Raw genomic sequence first — 21677 nt, 5'->3', positions numbered from 1 at the left:
GAACGTTCACTAAATGAACTATTGTAACTCAAGGACCACCTGTAAACAGTGGGAACATGTCAGCCTTCCTGGGACAATACATAACTCCTCCAAGGTAGCCTAAATCAGCCCTGGCATTGATTTCAGTTCAGTCAAGACCTTCAGTGTCTTGATTTGGTTTCTTATTCATGCATTCACTTCTCCAGTATCAGAATGTCTACTAAGATGAATAACTTTTTGTGGATGGCTTCTCTTCATACCCATAGCCAGCATTGTATCTTCTTTGACTTGAGTTTATAATTCAAGTGCCATTGAGGGCACTTCAGTCCACCAAAAGCTCTTCACCATTGTGCAGGTCCTGTTTCATTATTCATAAATTAATAAATACTCTAGTAAGAAACTAGCCTCAAGGCATTAATCAGGAGGTAATCACAATGAGGCAGCAAACTAGTTCTGCCGAAACAGCCGCTGTTCTTCCAGCTTCTCTGGTCTGCTGGACTCTCCTGGGTGTTGTCTCATCCACAAGTTACAGCAGGGTGCATTACAGTGGGGGCCATGGCGGTAAAGGAAGGGGGAGTCTCTAGGGGATATGAAAGTGGGTACCCCCAGAACTGTTGCTGAAGATGTTGAGTTCCATGCTTCGGCTGACTTTCTGTCTCTCCCTCTGGAACATCATAACCCCCCCCCCCAATCCAGGTGAGAGATTTGCCCCCATCCTTTTGACCTTCCTAAAGGCCCTGACCTCTTATCAGAGTTCCACATAACATCCCCAACGAAAGACGACTCCGAGGCTTGAAGTTCCTCAAAGTTCCATTTTATTAGAGATGTCATATTGGAACATCTGGGAAAACCCGAAGCTGAAAGCTTCCAGGTTTTTTCCCCACCCAAAAGAAAGCCCCAGTCCCTGCCCAGCACCCACGTATCCATCACATGATCCAACCAGGCGCCATCCAAAACTGGAGACGCCTCCCAGTCACACCATCGCAGCTGCAGGGCAAGGTGTCCTTGACTCTCCGAGAAAGGAATGTTATTTTGACTATATCTCTCCCATACTCCATACAATCCCCCCGTTCCCAGTTTCCCACTGTGGAAAACGTGGCAGGCCTGAAGGCCCAATGTTTTGTTTAGTAACCGTTCTGAAATGACAACATCACTGAAAAAAAGTGATTTAGGATCATTTTTCATCCTTACGATTGTTGCAGTATTCTCATGGTCACATGAAAATTCAGACAGTTTGCAACTGGCTCATATTTATGACCGTCGCAGTGTCCCCGGGTCATGTGTGATCATCTTTTTTGAAAACTTCTGACAAGCAAAGTCAATGGGGAAGCCGGATTCACTTGACAAGCAGGATACTAGCTTAACGACTGCAGTGATTTCACTTAACAAGCGTGTCAAGAAAGGTCGTAAAACGGGGCAAAATTCACGTAACAAATGTCCCATTTAGCAAGAGAAATTTTGGGCTCAACTGTGGTCGTAAGTCGAGGACTATCTGTAGAACATTGCCTGGTTGGCATAAAATTGTGACTTGCTTTTTCTTTTCCTTCCCTGAAACTAGGCCATGTGTGATCTTCTTAAGGAGATAAGTACCCGCTTTTCCCCAGGTTTGTTGGCAACTCCCAGCAGATACTCAGTGGAGAAGTTTATTTGTTTTAAAAAATAACCTGTGTTGTTCTTTCAAATTGGACCGGTGTCTTGGCTCTTTAAAGGGAAGCATGCAGAAATACTTGTTGCTATTTTTCTTCCCCTTCCCAAAATAGCTGATTAGGCCCTTCTGGGACTAAAGCGCTCACCTACCTGGGCTATGCTTGGCTCAGGAACTTTTATTACTTGCAAGTTAAGCTGCTTGGGTTAATTAGCCTCAATGTTGCCACTAATCCCCAGCTCTGGAAGCGGGACAGGAAAAGAGCTTAGCTAGCGCATTTTCCCCTGGATCCTTCCTTCCTGTAGCAATGGAGGAAGCGCCCCTTATCCCTTGAAACGCCTCTCATCTTCACCACGTACTGCTGTGAATATCCTGCCGCTGAGGACGAATCTCTTGTTTCCTTGTGGCTGTGTTATTGTGTGCTGCTTCTTCTTCGTATGCCAGGAAAAACCAGCCGCATGTGAAATCCAGCTTCCTGCATGACTTCCTTCTTGCCTTGATCATTACAGCAAAAAAATCAAATAGAATTCTTGGCCGGGAATTAAAGACCCCATGGAATTTATCAACAAGGAGCTTTTGTCAGTTAGAGGCAGGCTAAGTTACTCTCTTATTACGAAAGCTAAATGAAAAGATAGTGCGTAACAATGCTTGCCTTGTGTAACTTGGATGGGATGCAGACATCCTGAAGGAGGAGCAAAATAAACATAGGGGATGATGACATGTCATCTGCTAATTGACTATTTTTAGGTTGCACCACTTTTCTCTCTAAAGTACAGTGAAGTGGTTCGCCATTTTAAATCATGGCTTACAGCACACTGGCATTTAAAGCTTACCTTCTAGTGGATCAGAGGTATCTGCAGGGTGTGGTCAAAAGAGTCAAGATGGAGGACTCATGATGGAAGCTTTGGGTTTTGTGTGTGTGTGTTGCATTAAAAAGGTGCAGCTTCAATCACATGATTTCTCAGCTGACTCCCCCAGTCACTGGGGAAGCCTGAAGGAGGTTGCAAGTTGCAATAACGTGATATTTTGCTTAACAACCATGGGTGATTAACTTAATGACCACAGTAAAATGGTTGTAAAATCAAGTGCAGTCACATGATATCTCACGAAATGACTGCCCTACTTAACAGCCAATTTTCTAATCTCTACTGGGGTTGTGAGTTGAGGACTATCAGCAGAATTTTGTGTGTTTATTGAGCATTATTAGTTTACTATACAATACAATACAATACAATACAATACAATACAATACAATACAATACAATACAATAATACAATAGCAGAGTTGGAAGGGACCTTGGAGGTCTTCTAGTCCAACCCCCTGCCTAGGCAGAAAACCCTATACCGTTTCAGACAAATGGCTATCCAACATCTTCTTAAAGACTTCCAGTGTTGGGGCATTCACAACTTCTGGAGGCAAGCTGTTCCACTGATTGATTGTTCTAACTGTCAGGAAATTTCTCCTCAGTTCTAAGTTGCTTCTCTCATTGATTAGTTTCCACCCATTGCTTCTTGTTCTACCCTCAGGTGCCTTGGAAAATAGTTTGACTCCCTCTTCTTTGTGGCAACCCCTGAGATATTGGAACACTGCTATCATGTCTCCTCTAGTCCTTCTTTTCATTAAACTAGACATACCCAGTTCCTGCAACCGTTCTTCATATGTTTTAGCCTCCAGTCTCCTAATCATCTTTGTTGCTCTTCTCTGCACTCTTTCTAGAGTCTCCACATCTTTTCTACATCATGGTGACCAAAACTGAATGCAGTATTCCAAGTGTGGCCTTACCAAGGCATTATAAAGTGGTATTAACACTTCACATGATCTTGATTCTATCCTCTGTTTATATAGCCTAGAACTGTGCTGGCTTTTTTGGCAGCTGCTGCACACTGCTGGCTCATATTTAAATGGTTGTCCACTAGGACTCCAAGATCCTTTTCACAGTTACTACTATTGAGCAAGGTACCACCTATACTGTACCTGTGCATTTCGTTTTTGTTGCCTAAATGTAGAACCTTACTCTTTTCACCATTGAATTTCATTTTATTATATAGTGCCCAACGTTCAAGTTTGTCAAGATCCTTCTGTATCTTGAACCTGTCTTCTGGAGTGTTGGCTATTCCTGCCAGCTGGTGTCATCTCCAAATTTGATGAGTTCCCCATTTATTCCCTCGTCCAAATCATTGATGAAGATGTTGAAGAGTACTGGGCCTAAAACAGAGCCTTGGGGTACTCCACTGCATACTTCCCTCCATGTAGATGCAGTTCCATTGAGGACTACACGTTGAGTGCGGTTGGTCAGCCAGTTATGAATCTATCTGGTGGTGATGCTGCTTAATCCACATTCTTCTACTTTATCTAGTAGTAGGTTATGGTCTACCTTATCAAATGCCTTACTCAAGTCCAAGTAAACTATATTGATGGCATTCCACACTCTTAGAACTTAGATCTTTTCCCGGATATTTTATCTCCAGCCTGGCCATTGAGATCTTTCATCATTGCTGTTGCTGGCCATCCTCTTCCAGTAATGGCCAGCACAGATAAATTCCTCGACTTACAATTACAACTGAGCCCAACATTTTTATTGCCTAAGTGAGAAAATTAAGTGAATTTTGCCCCATTTTATGATCCTTCTTGCCATGGTTGTTGATAAGTGAATCAGTGCAGCTGTCGAGTTATCAACACACTTGCTAAATGAATCTGGCTTCCTCATTGAGTTTGCTTGTCAAAAAGTCACAAAAAGTGAACACATGACCACCACCCCCAGCACTCTGCAACCGTCATAAATAGGAGTCGGTTGCCAAGTGGCTGAATTTTGATCATGCTCCAACGGTCGTAAGTGGCAAAATGGTCCTAATTCACTTTTTTCCAGTTCTGTTGTAACTTTGAATTGTCACTAAAGGAACTGTTGTAAGTCAAGGATATCCGTAATAGCTGAGCGCCAGTCATTCACAGCCTCTTGATTTAAAGCATCACCACCTGCTCTTCAGCTAAGAAGGATTCCAAGTGTAGATGATCATGTGTACCGGTTATAACAAATCTCAGCCTGTAAGCTTCCTATCCAAAATAACAAAAGAGAAGCAATTAGGAGGGTGAAAGAGTGGGGGGGGGGGGGGAAATGAAGCTAATTTTACAAGCCCTAGTTTTAAATAAGGGTTGTTTTTTTTTTAGAGGGATGAATAAAAAATAATAAAAAAATCTCTGCAGCTGTTGCTTTTCTGTAACCGTGGATGAAATCAGGTTGATTTTCTTGAACCGGATAGTTTAGTCTTGGGAGAGACGAGTGAGAAAAAAGAACTGATAATTTTTCCAAATAATGAATTAAAAATAATTAGGGTGGTTAGTTTGTTTGGCCTTGGGGCTGCACTTTGTTTTTCTGTCCTGCCTGGAGAGAAGGTGTGTACCTGGCAACACAAAAGTCTTGCTGGAGTGGGCAGAGCTGAAAGCCTCTTTTCCTATTGCTGTGTGTGTGGTTTTTTTTAAGGGCAAATGGGTATCTTAAGCCTTGCAGAGTCTTAAGGCACTTAATTTGCCCTTTAAACAAACAGAAACAGGGAAAAAAAACATCGGTTTCTTCACTGGGAAAATCCATCTGCTTTTTTTCCACAAGGGATGGTTCAAGGAATATCACGTAATCAGCGCCTTAAACATTCAAGGCTAACCATTTTTGTTCCTTGGCTGCCTCTCATCCTCCAAAAGATTTTTTTTTAAAAAATCCACTCATTCTGGGGTACCCAAAATCGTATTTTAAAATGACACAATCCAGAATTCTGAAGACTGATATGCTGTAAACCTGTGTCTCCACCATACCACTTCAGAAGATATTACATGCAGTCCTTGGCTTAACAACCATTTGTTCAGTGACTATTCCCATTTACAGTGACACTGAAAAAAGTGATTCATGACTGGTCATTGCACTTATGACCATCACAACGTCCTCATGGTTATTTGGACAAAATTTGGGCAGTTAGCAAGAGCATAGATCAGTGATGGGGAACCTTTGTTTTGGCACTGAGTGCCCAAACTGGAATACACACACAAGGGCCGGGACCCGAAGACCAGCTGGCTGGTGCACATGCGGGAACTTCAAAAACTGCAGCAACGGATTTGCTGCCCTGTTGCTGGCTGGATGTTAGGAATATAATCTAACGGTTGGGTTGGCAATATATAAATCATGTAATAATGTTATACCTGTTTCTTTAAATCATACTGTAAAATGTGATTGGTTGCTGTTTTCCTCAATCGGCCATAAGAGGGAGCCAGAACGACTGTTAGCTCTCTGCTTGTTAGATGCTGGGCTGATCTGATCAGAGTGTTTTTGGAAGCTGGCTGTGAGAAAGTGCCGTGAGCTATTGTAAGTTTTGCAACTGCTAGCAATCTTTGAGTACTGACCTGATTATATGATACTGGACTGTGTTATTTGGATTATCCCTTAACTGAAAGACGTTGATGACTGACTGTCTTATCTGTGTATGACTTGGACTGTTTGATGGACTCTGATACCTCTATTTCCACAAAAGTAAAAGTCTTTTTAAACTGCAGTGTCTCTGTATGCTGGTTTGTGTGTTCTCCAACACAACTCTCACAACGCTTCACTAAACATACTTGCTCTCCCAACGGGGAGCTTACCTAACACTGGGCGTGGCCATGGTGGGCATGGCCTAGTTGGCCTCCTGCTCCACAGCGGGGGGGGGGGGCTTTTTCACCCTCCCCAGCTCCGGAGGCTTTCCTGGAGCCTCTGGGAGGGTGAAAACTGCTTCCCCAGGCCTGTTTCCGGACTTCCGGTAAGCCCATTCCCCCCACCCCCCGAGCCTCCACGCAGGCCCTGCACTTATGTGGCATGATGAATGGACTGCGTGGAGACTCCTGAGAGGAGAGGGGGTGGTGGGCAGGGCCAGTCAGGAGTGGGATTTGGGGGTTCACCGAACTGCACAGAATCTTCGCTAGAGGATCGGCCAAACCTCTGTGAACCCCTGACTCAGGCACACAAAGACCAGTATGCACGTCGGAATCCAAAAGAGCAGCTGGTGACAGAGAGAGCTCTGCTTGCCACCTCTGGCACACGTGCCATAGGTTCACAATTTATGACCTTTGCAGTGTCCTAGGGTCACACGATCCATTTGCAACCTTCTCAGCTGGTTTCTGACAAAGCCAAATGGGAGACATCAGATTCATTTAACGACTACGTAGCCCAGTTAACATCTGCAGTGATTCCGTTAACAACCATGTCAAAAAAAAGGTTATAAAACCAGGTTAAAAAAAAACTGCCTTGCTTAGCAATGGAAATTCTAATCCCAATTGTAGTCGTATTGGGCAGAGAGGAATCACAAGCCTTAAGTTTCTTTTGTTTGAAAACTGGGATTTGTGGGTGTTGGTTTAATTGTTTCCTTTGATTTTATTTATGGTGGGGTGAGCCTCCCACAGTTACGATGCATAAACTGGGTAATCCTATAAGCATCTGGCATAAATAAATAAATAAATGTTGAATGAAGGACAGATGAGACTTCTTTTGGGAACGCCAGTTTTCTGGGTGGAGAAATGAGTATTGTTATTCAGAGTCATTATTGGCCTTCTTAAGGCTCCTCCTGAAATGTAGGTGGAAGAATTGAGATGGGATTTGATGGCTTGAATGTGACAATTTGGCAATGGGTAGAAAGCTTCCCAAGTAATCTGCTTCATTTACTTACAGGGATGTGGCGGTTCCAGAAAAGATTGAATGGGAATATTTTTCCTATGCAAATGAATAGAATTCTGATTACCATATTCAGTATCTACATCCTGTTCAAAGACGTGGGCTAAATTGTTTGACGCAAGGGGGGAGATGGACATGTTTCAAACTTTTTTTCTTTTTTGAGCAGTCACCTAGAAAAAAACACATTCTGTGAGGGGTCCTTGACGCTCTTGGTTGTTTTCTTGCAGATATTTTATTACCCAAAGTAGATAACATCAGTGCACTGATGATGTTGCCTAATTGGGTAATGAAACATATGCAAGAAAACAAGCAAGCTCAGAGAGCACCAAGAATCCCTCATTTCAACCCTGAGCTACAGACGTTCTCCTTTATTGGTAGCAAATTCTATCCAACTTTGAAACTGCCAAACTTGCCTGAGGTGGAAAATTTTTGGAGGCAAATTTCTACTCCATAAAATGTTCCAGCCCACATCTCTGTTTTATTGAGAAGAAAATCCCATTATCTTTAATAGAGGCTGCTTAATAGCAAACAGCATGGTGTGCTTGATGTTTCATTGCTCACATAAACTACTCTGGAAATATTCCGACTTAGTCTTAGTCTTAGTAGTTTATTTATATGCCGCCCTTTTCCCTGGGGGGACTCAGGGCGGCTTACAACTCGAAAAAGGGGGGGGGGAACAAACAATTAACACATAAGACAATGCATCATTAAAAGCACAACATTCATACTATTCGGGTGGGTTACGGTCTTTAACCCCAGGCCTGACGGGATAGCCAGATTTTAAAGGCTGTGCGGAAGGTCGGGAGGGTGGTGAGGGTACGAATCTCCACGGGGAGATCGTTCCATAGGGTCGGAGCTGCCACCGAGAAGGCTCTCCTCCGCGTGGTTGCCAGTCGACATTGACCGGCAGATGGAACTCGGAGGAGGCCTAATCTACTTCAAAACAGCAGCTTGGAACATAACTGTTCTGATCAGAATTCGTGCTGGAACATTTCAGCAAGGTTGGAACAGTTAATTTCAAATTTGAATCCGCTATTTTGAATTTGAAATAGTTGAGAGTTGAAATATTTTGCATGTCCACTTGTAGACATGCATAAAAGCCTCACCTTTAGAAAGTTGGGAGAGAAGGGAATAATTGAAGTGGGGGGAAGCCTGATCATTTTGATTTGGACAAAATGAATTTTTAATAGGAACGTTTGAAGGCAGATTTGGAAGTTTCCTTTAAGAAGGACAGAGGGAAGCCATGTTTTCTGGCAGCTTTCACCCCAGAGCTTCTACCTAGGTTAGGAATGGGATTGTAAAAAACAGATTATTTTTGTGTTCATCTCCTCACCATGTTCTTCTTTTTTTTCAGGGCTGGCTTTGAAGAAGGCCGTTCTGACAGAGGTAAACATTTGCATTTATTGGCATTCTTAGCTGCTTTTGGAAATACAGTTTTATACACTCACTATATATTCCATGAGAAACAGATCTGGTAAATAAAATAAAAGTTAACAGAAATAACAGTACATTTCTCTGATGAAATGTGAGGCAATAACCATTTCTGTAGATATCCATATTTCTCTGGATCTATAGGTTCCGTAGATTGTTAGAATAGTGCAGTTATATGCACATGGGAAGATTTTGTTTTTTTTTTTTTAAATAAAGCAAGTGATTTCCGGTAGAGCTCATTAATCAGAGTATTTAGTGAAGATGCTAAAGAATTTGAGAACCAGGTTCTCCAAGGTTCTTTAGGCAAACGACTTCCTTCCCAGGAGTGTCCTTGAATGAATGAATGAATGAATGAATGAATGAATGAATATGTATGTATGTTGACTCTGTAAACAGCTTTGTGTTGTAAAGCACTATAATGCGGTAGATAAGTGTAAGTGCTATTGATATATGATATAATACAGGTGGTAGTCCTTCACTTACGACAATTCATTTAGTCATCGTTCAAAGTTACATCATTACTGAAAAAAGTGGCTGTTTTTCCCACTTATGATCGTTGTAGCATCCTCGTGGTCACGTGATTTACATTTGGATGTTTGACAACTGACTCATATTTATGACAGTTGTAGTTTCCCAGGGTCATGTGATCACCTTTTGAGACCTACTGACAAGCAAAGTCAATGGGGAAATCTGATTCACTTAACAATTGTGTTACTAATTTAACAACTGCAATAAGAAACAAATGTTGTAAGAAAAGTTGTAAAATGGGCCAAACTCATTTAACAATTTTTCTCACTTAGTGACATAAATTTTGGGCTCACTTGTGGTTCTAAGTTGAGGACTACCTGCATTATATTTCCCCATTTTATCACCCAGCTAGTTTTCATGACTAAGGCAGAGCTAGAAATCACTGGCAATTGGCCTAAAGTCAACAAGCTGACTTTCATGGTTAAAGCATGACTAGAATTCATTGTCTCCTACTTTGTAGCATAGTGCTACAAAGTACCATCAGACCAAACTGGCTCTGAATAGTCCTTCCTTTGACTCGCATAACCACAAGCTCACCCCCTTGTTCCAATCTTGACCCACATTGCTGCCCCAAAGGAGAGGGGAGGCATTTTTGCTTTGTTAAAGAGCCAGGCTTACTGACCGTTGCTACAAGGGAACAAGGAGTTCAGATGACATTGTAAGTCTTTTGTAAAGACACTTGAGCGCCCATTATAATTCTTACAGCATTTTACACTTGCTTGGATGTTCTAGCTTGAAGGACGGCTCATTTTACACGGTGAAAATAATTCAACCTATATGATCAGTCCCGAAGATCGTGATGAGGACAGATAAAAATGACAAATAAAACCTATTTCAGCAAAATTTGATTTAGTTCACAAGATCCACTTAGCATGCTGAATCTGGGTTCACCCAGGGTACTAATCAAACAGGTATACTTTGGGCTGAGACGATGAAGATTTTTGTGCAAACCACCTTATTTTGACTAAATCAGCAAAGCATAATTAAAACAACCATGGCTTAAAGGCATGACTCATCATTCCAGTTGAGAAATTTAACACAAGACTACTGAAAGAGCCGGAAGGGGAGGAGAAGTCTGTTTGTGTGCAAGTGAATTATTCACAAATGCACATTGTTAGTGCAGCAAACAGCTTCAGTTCAGCCCACGAGTGGCTTTGCTATACATCTTCCATCTGGGATGCCTTGTTTTGCATACTTACCCTGTGATGTCATCGCTGTGTATTTTAACATTATTTGTAACCTTGACATCAGACACACAAGGGTGTTGGGCTAAATGTTTCATTACCTCACTTTCGTGAAGAAAGGAAAATAGAGGCCAAGACGTGATCCAGCCTTACGAAATAGTTTTCTCCTGGAATTAAGACTGCCTCCCTCCCTCTTAAACTTTCCAAAAACTGTTTAAGATGGAAAACTTCATTTTAATTATGTTATTGTGTTCCATCTTTGCCTTGTGTTGTAGTTTTCCCATTGTTATAATTGGCTAACCATCCAACAAACCTCACTGCCTTTAGACCAGGTGTTTTGCAATAATTTCATTGTAAGCAAGTACTTAGGAACAATAACAACAACAACAACAATATTTTGTGATTTCAGTTTTAATAACGCTCACCCTGTTTTACTTGGCTGGTTGTTTTAATTAGGTTGCCTGTGGGTTGACTTGACTTATTTGGTGATACAGGTAGTCCTCGACTTTACAACAGTTCATTTAGCGACCGCTCAACAGTCACTGAAAAAAATGACTTATGACCATTTTCATACTTTTCACACACACCATTGCAGCACGTGATCAAAATTCAGACAATTGGCAACTGACTCACATTTATGATGTCTGCAGTGTACTAGGATATATGATCAACCTTTGTGACTTTCTGACAAGCAAAGTCAATGGGGAAACCAGATTCACTTAACCACTGAAGTGGTGGCGCTGTGGTTAGAATGCAGTATTGCAGGCTAATTCTGCCGACTGCCAGCAGTTCAGTCCTGACCGGTTCAAGCTTGACTCCGCTTTCCATCCTTTTGAGGTGGGTAAAATGAGGATCCAGATTGTTGGGGACAATATGCTGACTGAACGCTACTTAGAGAGGACTGTAAAAGCACTATGAAGCGGTATATAAGTCTTAAGTGCTATCGATACTGCTAGTGCTAACTGTGTCAAGAAAAGTCATAAAACGGGGCAAAACTCACTTCAGAAATGTCTCACTTAACAAGTCTTGGACTCAACTGTGGTCATACGTCAAGGACTACCTGTACACACACAGAATGATAAATGCTAAGAATAAATAAGTAAGCAAAGGGTAGATGAAGGGTTTGCAAGGGAGGGCCTTGCGTATCTGCCTACATTCGTGGAGCCCAAGGACAGGTCTGGAGTCAGAATTGCTCAATCATACAAAGGGGTTTTCGTAAGCAGAGCTGCCTGCTACGCTGGCTGTGTTCCTAACTGCCTGGAGTCAGAGAGAAATGCGTATGCTGCCTCTTTTCACTTCGGTGCATAAGCAGTTCTATTATTTGCTGGATTTATCATTGTGCCAGGCTTGTCATCAGCAATAAGCTTTGAGAACCAACCGAGCTATTTGCTGAGAACCGGACTTGGGAAAGGGTCAGGTGCCCTAGAGTAGAGCTGCAGAAAGATGACAGGGCTATGAGCAACTCTTCCGAAGAGGTAACAGATGATAACTAGTGATTGGTGCCCTGGAAAGTTTGTCTTTCCACCCCGGTATGACAAAAGGAGAAAGGTTGTAGAAGATTTCCCGAGATGAAGAGCAGAGACTAGAGAGCGGAAATCTGTCACATCAGTGTCCCCAGACTAGGGAAATGTTCGATTTTGATAACAAGAGGGTTTGGAAAAATTATCTTAACTCTTAAAAAGAAAACTTAAAGTCATTTGTCTTAGGTCCAGCCCCTTTTCTCTAAGGCTTGTGGCAGCTTTGCCTTGTAATTTATTCTTAAATAAACAGAGATCTTTTCTTTGTCAGGGTTCCAAATAGCATCCAAAAGTAAATCAGAGTCCAAGACAAAGTATTGCTCAAAGTTCCAATTGATTAAGAGAGCCATGTTGGCGCATCTGGGAAAACCCGAATCTGAAAACTTCCTGGTTTTCCCCACCTAGTTGAAAGTTCAAGATCTTGCCCCCACAACCACAAGTCCATCACATGGTCCAATCTCCCACTGCCACGCTGGCAGCTTCCACTCATCCAGTTCCGGTCAGGTGCAGAGGTGCAAAGACAAAGGATGACCTTGGCTTTCTAGAAAGAATGTTGTTATGGCTACATAGCATCTCACTCCTTACAATCCCCCCTCCCATTTCCCCACAATAGAAAATGCATAGTAGAATAATAGAAAGTGTGGCAGGCCAAAGATCCAAAAGAACAGATGGCTGCAGGCCTGACATTCTTGCTTAACAAATTCAAACTCAAATTCGGAATAGAGCTGGAAGGGACCTTAGAGGTCTTCTAGCCTAATCCCCAAGCCGGAGACCCTACACTATTTCAGACACATGGCTGTCCAGCCTCTTCTTAAAAACCTCCAATGATGAAGCACCCACAACTTCTGGGAGGTGTGAACTCCCAATGAACAACCGTTCTTGGGTTCGGCAACTGTGAGTGGTGATAATGCTGAAGGACTGGTAGTTATGACCTGTCCTCCAAGTAACAACTATTGCAGGTCACATAATCAAAATTGGGGTGCTTGGCAGCCCACCCATATTTGCCACTGCAGTGTACACTTCGCATGCCCCCCATCCATTTATCCCCCCCTCCTCTCTGCCCCTTTGGTTGCCCTGCTCTCCCTCCCTGCCTTACAGAGGCCTCAAGAGGTGGTGCAGAGGCCTTGCAAAGGGTCAGAGGCCCTCTGGGAACAGGGGGAGGGGGCGGCAGGGGCAGGTAGTGGAGACAGCATGCAGGGGAACCCAAACGGGGAAGATGGGGAAGGGAGATAGAGCGGTGAGGGGACTTGAAGAGTTTGGGGTTAAATAACAAAAGAGATGCCTGAAGCCAGGGGTGAGATTGAAAGTTTTTTTAGCAACGGGTTCTCTGCCCAGTTGCTGGGTGGGCGTGGCCTAGTCATTTTCCTGCACCACAGCAGGGGGGAGGGGGTTTGAGTTTGAAAACGGCCTCCCCCAGGCTCTGGAGGCCACCCAGGAACACCCCTGTTTCTGGACTTCTGGTACTTCCAGAAGGCCCTTTCGTCACCCTCCCAAAGCCTCTGTGCGGGCCCTGCACTTACCTGGCATGATGAACAGGCTGCGTGAAGACTCCTCGGAGAGGAGGGGAAGGGTGGGCGGGGTCAGCTGGTTCTTTTAACCACCAGTTCGGTGAACCAAATTAAAATTAACATCCGGTTCACCCGAACTGGTCCAAACCGACTGAATCCCACCCCTGCCTGAAGCCTCTGCAAGACTATTTCATTCCTTAAATTTCCCAGCCATCCCCAAAATGAAACCTTGATCCCAGCTACTTCTGGAGCAGGGCACACTAGATACAGCCCTTGGGGCCAATTATGTCCTCCTAATTTAGCACCTTTTAGGAACCCAGCTGTTGTGATTTTGAAGCCATATAATTTAAGGCCTTAAGGCTTTGTTGGATTTAATAATCCACAATTTAGCCTAATATGGGCCCAGCCACAGGCTCATTGATTTAATTGCTCTGCCAGGTGATATCAACCAGATCACTGGGTTAGGGTTAGCTGAGAAATTCTGGGAGTTGAAGCCCACGGGTCTTAAAAGTTGCGATGTTTGGAGACACACACACACACCCCGCAGTAGTCTTATTTCAGGAGAGTAACGTTAGGGCTTTCCTCTGGAGTCGTTTTCTTAATCTGCTCTTCCTCATAAGGATGGCATCAGTCTTGCTCTCTATGCTACCGAACGTAAAGCCTTTTGCCTGAGGAACCCCTAGACTCACTTTTGCTCCTGGCTCTTTAGTACACAATTATAACGAGAAGAAGTACTTCACCGTCGTTTAGGAAGCAGCAGCAGCCTTCCTACAGAAAGTGCTGAAGCTGCTTTTTCCAACCAAGCCATTTCTTATTTCTCCCCACTTGGAGTGTGGCGGCTTTATTAAACGATTGATTAAATGGCTTTTAAAGATTGCCAGCTGCTTTAAGACTATTCTAAGGCCAGGCTGTTTGGATGCAGAGTTTGGAAATACCGTGAAATCAAACTGAACGGAAGCATCCGGCCTTTTCCTGTTACAGTAAGTCACCCAGGAGCTTCGGCTGAATGGAATCTCAGTCTCTTCCCGTTGTCCTTTGACCTGTCATAGGAACATGGTTTAGAAGTCTTGCCTGGTACACAGAAGGAGAACCAGCATATCCCGAAGATGCTTTTTTTTCAAGAGGCAACTGGACTTTCTGGTTTTTCTGGACGTTTCTCTCCTCATCCAAGAAGCTTCTTCAGCTTTGACTGGATGTTGGGGAATGGAGGGATTTATACTCCTTGCAGACATCTGGTCATTTAATCAATGACTCTCTAAATGAATGCAAATGACCAAGCAGTCTGCAAGAAATATAAATCCTTCCCTTCCCTACCATCCAGTTAGCTTCTTGGATGAGAAGCAAACATGTCTTCAAAGAAAAATCAGACAGTCCAGTTGCCTCTTGAAAAGAAGCACCTTTGGGACAACCATGACCTGGAGGACTGAGAATTTCCGTAGAGAACTAGGATAAGTTTTCCTTTCTAAATAAATGAAGCTGATCAGGAGATTTAGGGTAGAAGAAAACAGTTCCTCACACAGCACAAATTAGCTTGTGGCATCTTGTAACTACAAGATGACATGGTGGCCGCTAACTCAGATGGCGTAAAGAGCAGGTCTACAAAAAAAAAATCAACTTTAAAGACTCCCATGTTTTCTCCATGCTGTGGCAGCGCAGAGGGACAGTGGTGGCAGAAGCCTTGCTCTTTGACTCCTCTTCGCAAGCACTGAAAGGGATCAGCTTGACTCCCGTGAGAAACGAGATCTTAGAACGAAGATGAAACTTGGCCTAAATCTAACAGAGCTTTTCAACGTTCCTTCAGTACCGACAATTAATATTCTGCGCTTTTTCTCTGCTTGCTTTGATCTCCTTCCTTCTCCAGCCAACATCGCTGACAGGGCAGCCGGGAGCCAGCCAGGGGAAAAAGATAGGCCACCGAGGAGTTGACGCGTCAGGGGAAACGACGTACAAGAAGGTCTGGTCTCCTGGAGGGTGGATGTTCTGATGGGGAAATAAGAAGGGAAACCTTGGAGCTGACTCAGGCTCCTCCACACTCTGCTTTACCCCAGAATTTAGTATCCCTGTTTCTGGAGAGTCTTGGTAAAAGATGGAGGAAGGCCGTGTGATTAAGCCCAAAGCTACTTTCCTGAGGCCTTTAAAATTCCCTCTGACTACAGTTGGAGGCAGGAGACATGAAAACCGAAGGAAAAGCCTTATATTAGAAGTAAAAGCTGGCTCTCCCTTTTTCTGGTCCAACAACTTCATCTCAACGCCATATTGACTGTTAATGAAGTGTTGCTCCTAACTGGTGAAGAGTTGCTGATCTGTATGTTAATTTGTAACATACAGATCAGCAACTCTTACAGGGACGTGGTGGCTCAGTGGCTAAGGCGCTGAACTTGCCGATCAGAGGGTTGGCAGTTTGAATCCCTAGCGCCGCGTAACGGAGAGAGAGCTCCCATTACTTGTCCCAGCTTCTGCCAACCCAGCAGTTCAAAAGCACGTAAAAATGCAAGTAGAAAAAACAGGGACCGCCTTTGGTGGGAAAGTAACAGCGTTCCGTGCACCTTCGGCATTTAGTCATGCCAGCCACATGACCACGGAGGACATCTTCCGACAGCCCTGGCTCTTCGGCTTTGAAATGGAGATGAGCACTGCCCCCTAGAGTCAGGAACGACTAGCACATATGTGTGAGGGGAACCTTTACCTTTACCTATGTTAATTTGTCCCAAAGGTGCTTTTTCCAAAAGGCAATTGGACTTCCTTGGGTTTTTTTCCTTTGAAAACGTTTTGCTTCTCAATCAGCATAGAACTGGAAGAGACCTTGGAGGTCTTCTAGTCCAAGTCCCTGCTCAAGCAGGAGACCCTATGGTATTTCGGAAAAGCAGCTGTCCAGTCTCTTCTTAAAGACCTCTAGTGATGCAGCACCCACAATTTCTGAAGATGAGCTGCTCCATTGGTTAATTATCCTCACTGGTGGAAAGTTTCTCCTTAATTCCAGGCTGCTTCTCTCTTTGATTAATTTCCAACCATTGCTTCTTGTCTTGCCCTCTGGTGCTTTGGAAAATAAGTTGACCCCCCTGTTCTTTATAGTCTAGAGAAAAGAAGGATCTCCTAGTCCTTCTTTTCTCTAAACTAGCCATACTCAATTCCTGCAACTGTTCTTCATGTGTTTTTGTCTCCTGGCCCTTAATCATCCTAGTTGCTCTTCTCTGCACTTCTTCCAAAGCTTCAACATCTTTTTTTGTAATGTGGTGATGAAAACTGGATGCATTATTCCAGGCGTGGTCTTACTAAGGTATTGTAGAGCAGTACTAATAGCACATGGGATTTTGATCCTGTGCCACTCTTTATGCAAGCAAGGATAGTATTAGCCTTTTTGGCTGCTGCCATCCACTGCTGGCTCACATTCAAGCGATCGTCCACTAGGACTCAAAGGTCCCTATCAAAGTTACTGTTTTTGAGGCAGGTTTCGCCTAATCTCTACTTGTACCTTTGATTGCTTTTTGCCTAAGTGTAAAACCTTGCTTTTCTCTACATTAAATTTTGTTCTGTTGGATAGGGCCCATTGTCCAGTCTATCAAGATCCACTTAGATCCTGAGTTTGTCTTCTGGGGTGTTGGCTATTCTTGTCAGCTTAGCGTCCTCTGCAAATTTGATGAGTTCCCTTTCTGTTTCCTCAGCTACCGTATTTTTCAGAGTATGACATACCTCCCCCCCCCAAAAGGTGGAAATCTGGGTGCGTCATACACTGAATACAGCATTTTTGGCCTTCCGAAACCCCGCCCCTTCACAAAAATGGACGTGCAGAGGGCTTGGGAGGCCTGCAAAGTGCTCCTGGGGGCAGGGGAGGGCAAAAACGAGTGAAAAATGGGCCATTTTTTGCTCATTTTGGAGGGGGGCAGGCCCCAGGAGCACTCTACACGCTTTCTGCACCCTTTTTAAGGCAAAAACCAGGCCCATTTTTGCAAAAAACAGGCTGTTTTTTGCTCATTTTTGCCCAGGAACACTCCAAAAACCTCCCAAAACTCTGCATGCCCCCCCCCTTTTTTTTTGTAAAAAATGAGGCATGCAGAGGGTTTGGGAGGTCTGCAGAGTGCAAAAACTTTCTTTTTTAATTTACCTCTTCAAAATCTTGGTGCGTCTTATACTCCGAAAAATACGGTAAGTCATTTAGGAAGATATTGAAGAGTACTTCGCATCCAAGAAGTTTCTTCAGTTCTAACTTCAGTTAGAACTAAATAAGTTATTGGATGAGAACATTTTCAAACAAAAAATCAAGAAAGTCCAGTTGCCTTTTGGAAAAAGCACCTTTGAGACAACCATGACCTGGATGAATGTGAATCTCTACAGACATCTTAAGTCAACTCAACTCAACTTATTCTTTGTTGGCTGCCATAGACCACGTCAACCACACTGAAGGGGGCCATCCAGCTGGGGATTGGCTATACGGTGGGAAACCTGAGCTCCAAGCCTGAGAGGGATGTTTTGATGCAAGATTTCTACGTAGTGGAGAGCATTTTCTTTCCCAGGTAATGTCCTGCTATGGGAAATGGAGACTGGGCTACATGAAGAGGGAACTGGAGTCGGCCAACAGAAAGTTCATTTTACCATGATAAAGTTGGTATATACTGCATTTTTTTCCCCTGGAAGGGCGAAAAATGATTTTGTTTATGTGTTAAGAAAAAATTAAAATGGAAATATGGGAAGAAAATAATGGGGCTGAAATTGGAAATGATAAAGTGATGTAAAATTATATATATATATATATATATATATATATATATATATATATATATATATATATATATATATATATATATATATATATATATATATATATATTAGAGAGAATGTAAAAAGGGGAGGGGGGAAAACCCAGACAACACTTCATTGATAAAGAGATTTTAAAAATTTGCAACAAAAAATAAAAAAACTTTATTGGAGATAAAAGGTTGTGTATTTGCAACACAAGTGGCAATATTTGAAATGTAAATGGACAAATGCCATGTGTTTTTAAAATACTGTTCTTCATTTATATATGTTAAACTAATATATAAAATCGCATAGGCATATAAAAATAAAAATCCTGCAAAAAAAAAAGAAAGAAAGTTCATTTTACTTATTTATTTATTAAATGTATATGCCACCCATCTCCCCATCAAGCTGGCTGGCTGAGGAATTCTGGGAGTTGAAATCCACATGCCTTAAAAGTTGCCAAGCTTGGAGACCCCTGCACTAACTACCCCCAACATGGAACGCTTCCATTGGGACCCCAGCCCAGTTGGCAGAACCAGGTTTTAAGGCCCTTCCAGAAGGCTAAGCGGGTGGGAACGGATCTCACCTCAGGGGGCATGATATGTTCTAAAGGGTGGGAATCAGGGCAAAAAAAGGCGCTTTGTCTGGACCTCGCCTGCCAGAATTCCTTGACCAGTGGGGTCCACAGCATGGCCCTTCTTATCGGTGCAAGTGGGGCAGGCCAATAACATGGTGTGTGTTTGTATGTGTGAAACAGTTCCTTAGGTAAGCTCAAGTTACACCCCCCCCCCCCAATAGCCAAAATGGAATGTATCTTACCAGTGGTAAAAATGATGTATTTCATTATCAATTGTAGGAAAAGCGGAAATGAAAGTTTGTGTCTTGTTCGTTGCAAACATCTATTTCTGTCTTTCCAAAATTTAGCGAAGGCAGTAACCTCACTCCAGCGCATCATTATCCTGACTTCAGGTTCAAAACATACGCCCCCGTCGCTTTCCGCTATTTTCGAGAACTTTTTGGCATTCGTCCGGATGATTATTTGGTAAGATCTGCTCGTCTTTCTCCTTTTATTCCTTTGGAAATAAACAAAAAAAGCACAAGTAGTCCTCGATTTATGATTAAAACTAAGCCCAACATTTCTGTTGCTAAGCAAGGCAGTTGTTAAGTGAGTTGCGTCCCATGTTACAATATTTTTTGCCACAGTTAAGGAAATCACTGCAGTTTTTGAAAGTGACTGGCTTCCCCCATTGACTTTGCCTATCAGAAACCAGTTGGGAAGGCTATAAATCACGGCCCCAGGATAGTGTAACTGTCACAAATACATGTCAGTTGCCCAGTACCCATATTTTTATCGTGTGAACTGTTGGGGATGCTGAAACAGCCGTTAGTGTGAAAATCAGTCCCTTTTTCAGTGCAGATGTAACTTTGAATGGCCAGTTCACAAATGGTTGTAAGTTGAGGACTACTTGAATGGGGATTAGGATGTATTGCCCCATAACCTATGGCAGAGTTGCCCAACCTTTCCAGGTTGGCTGGGGGGGGTGGGTGATTTTGTGGGCGGGGCAAGTGCACATGTGTAAACTCCCGTGGCACAACAAAACCGCGGTCCACTAAAGCGCGCCCGATTAAAGCGCGTACGTGACGTCATCAGCAGCGCAACAAATACGACCGCGGAGAAAAAAGGGCGCTTTAAAAAGCGCTTTTAAAGCAAGCCGATTCACATAAAGGTAAGGGTAAGGGTTAGGGTTAGGGTTAGGGTTAGGGTTAGGTTAAGGGTTAGGGTTAGGTTTAGGGTTACGTTAAGCGTTAGGGTTAGGTTTAGGGTTAGGTTAAGGGTTAGCGTTAGGTTTAGCGTTAGGTTAAGGGTTAGGTTTAGGGTTAGGTTAAGGGTTAGGTTTAGGGTTAGGTTTGGGGGGGTTAGGTTTAGATTTACGCATTAATTTTAAGTTTACCGCTCACAGCGTGCTGTTTTCGTCGCGCTGTGATGACGTCACGTACACGCTTTCGTCGAGCGCGCTTTAGTCTACCGTGGTTTTGTGGTGGAACCGTAAACTCCTGCAACGTTCGTGGCGATGCTCACATGAGGGGGGGCCACAAGCGCCCGCAACCATAAGCATCCACTTATACAGCCCGGTGGCGATTGGCTACAGTCCGGTAGTGGGCTGTAGCCCACAGATTGGGGGGGCCCCTGACCTACGGAATGCATGGGTCAGGGTTTTTCAGCTGGGATGGGCACATGGGGAGAAACCTATTGACGTTTCCTACCTGCGGTTGAATTCTTCTTGCCTTCTCAGTATTCCTTGTGCAACGAGCCGCTGATCGAGCTCTCCAATCCTGGGGCCAGCGGCTCCCTCTTCTATGTCACCAGCGACGATGAGTTCATCATCAAAACTGTGATGCACAAAGAGGCAGAATTCCTCCAGAAACTTCTTCCGGGTTATTATATGGTATGTATCCGACCTTGTTTCTTTTAAAAGTTTGGGGAATGTATCTACATCAGTGTTCCTCAACCTTGGCGACTTTAAGTCTTGTGGACTTCAACTTCCGGAATCCCCCAGCCAGCTGTGCTGGCTGGGGGATTCCGGAAGTTGAAGTCCACAGGACTTAAAGTTGCCAAGGTTGAGGAACACTGATCTACATGAAAAGGAAGAACGGGTGGTATTCAGAAGGTTCTCTCCGGTCCAGGTGAACCGGTAGCAGCTGCTGTGGGAGGCTCCGCCCACCGGCCTTGATGTAATGCGTAAACACTGTGCATGTGCAGAAGGCAGTGAGCATGTTGGAATACTGCATTCAGTTTTGGTCACCACGATGTAGAAAAGATGTGGAGACTCTAGAAAGAGTGCCCCCCCTCTTTTGAAAATTGAACCTTTCTGGCTGGAATATTGCATCCAATTTTGGTCGCCAAGAATAAAAAATATATGTTGAGACTCTGGAAAGAGTGCAGAGAAGAGCAACAAAGATGAATAGGGGACTGGAGGCTAAAACATATGAAGAATGGTTGCAGGAACTGGGTATGTCTAGTTTAATGAAAAGAAGGACTAGGGGAGACATGATAGCAGCCTTCCAATATCTCAGGGGTTGCCACAAAGAGGGAGTCACAACTATTCTCCAAGGCACCTGAGGGTAGAACAAGAAGCAATGGGTGGAAACTAATCAATGAGAGAAGCAACTTAGAACTGAGGAGGAATTTCCTGACAGTTAGAACATGCGCACAACCTCTCCCCGAACTCCAGAGATTCTCCTGAAGGCTGGGGATGGCGAAAAGAGCCTCCCCCGACCCTCCGAAAGCTGGAAACGGATCGTTTCCGAACTTCTGGTTGGCCACTGGGGCTGTTTTTCGCCCTCACCAGCCTCCAAAGGCTTTCCTGAGTCCCGGGGAGGTAAAAACAGCTTCCCCTGGCCCTCCTGAAGTGTGAAATATCAGCTGACAGCCGGCGTGCCACTAAATATGGCTCCGTAGG

At 43.7% G+C, this 21677-nt stretch overlaps 1 protein-coding gene across 6 annotated transcripts in view; it reads left to right on the top strand.

Annotated features, from left to right (window-relative positions):
- PIP5K1C (phosphatidylinositol-4-phosphate 5-kinase type 1 gamma) overlaps window positions 1-21677 on the top strand; it is a 79580-nt gene that overhangs the window by 18285 nt on the left and 39618 nt on the right. For all 6 annotated transcript variants that reach the window (XM_087703275.1, XM_087703271.1, XM_087703272.1 and 3 more), the window contains exons 2-6: window positions 8666-8697; window positions 15341-15433; window positions 17860-17990; window positions 19141-19258; window positions 20511-20663. In XM_087703275.1, the coding sequence (XP_087559401.1) occupies window positions 8666-8697; window positions 15341-15433; window positions 17860-17990; window positions 19141-19258; window positions 20511-20663 (527 nt within the window). The remainder of the gene's footprint in view (window positions 1-8665; window positions 8698-15340; window positions 15434-17859; window positions 17991-19140; window positions 19259-20510; window positions 20664-21677) is intronic.

The sequence above is a fragment of the Thamnophis sirtalis genome, unplaced genomic scaffold (assembly GCF_051295495.1).
Source record: "Thamnophis sirtalis isolate CommonGarterSnake01/CBP01778 unplaced genomic scaffold, rThaSir2_p1.2 scaffold_1, whole genome shotgun sequence".
In the NCBI taxonomy this organism is placed as follows: domain Eukaryota; kingdom Metazoa; phylum Chordata; class Lepidosauria; order Squamata; family Natricidae; genus Thamnophis; species Thamnophis sirtalis.
This window is presented reverse-complemented; position numbering and strand designations above follow the sequence as displayed.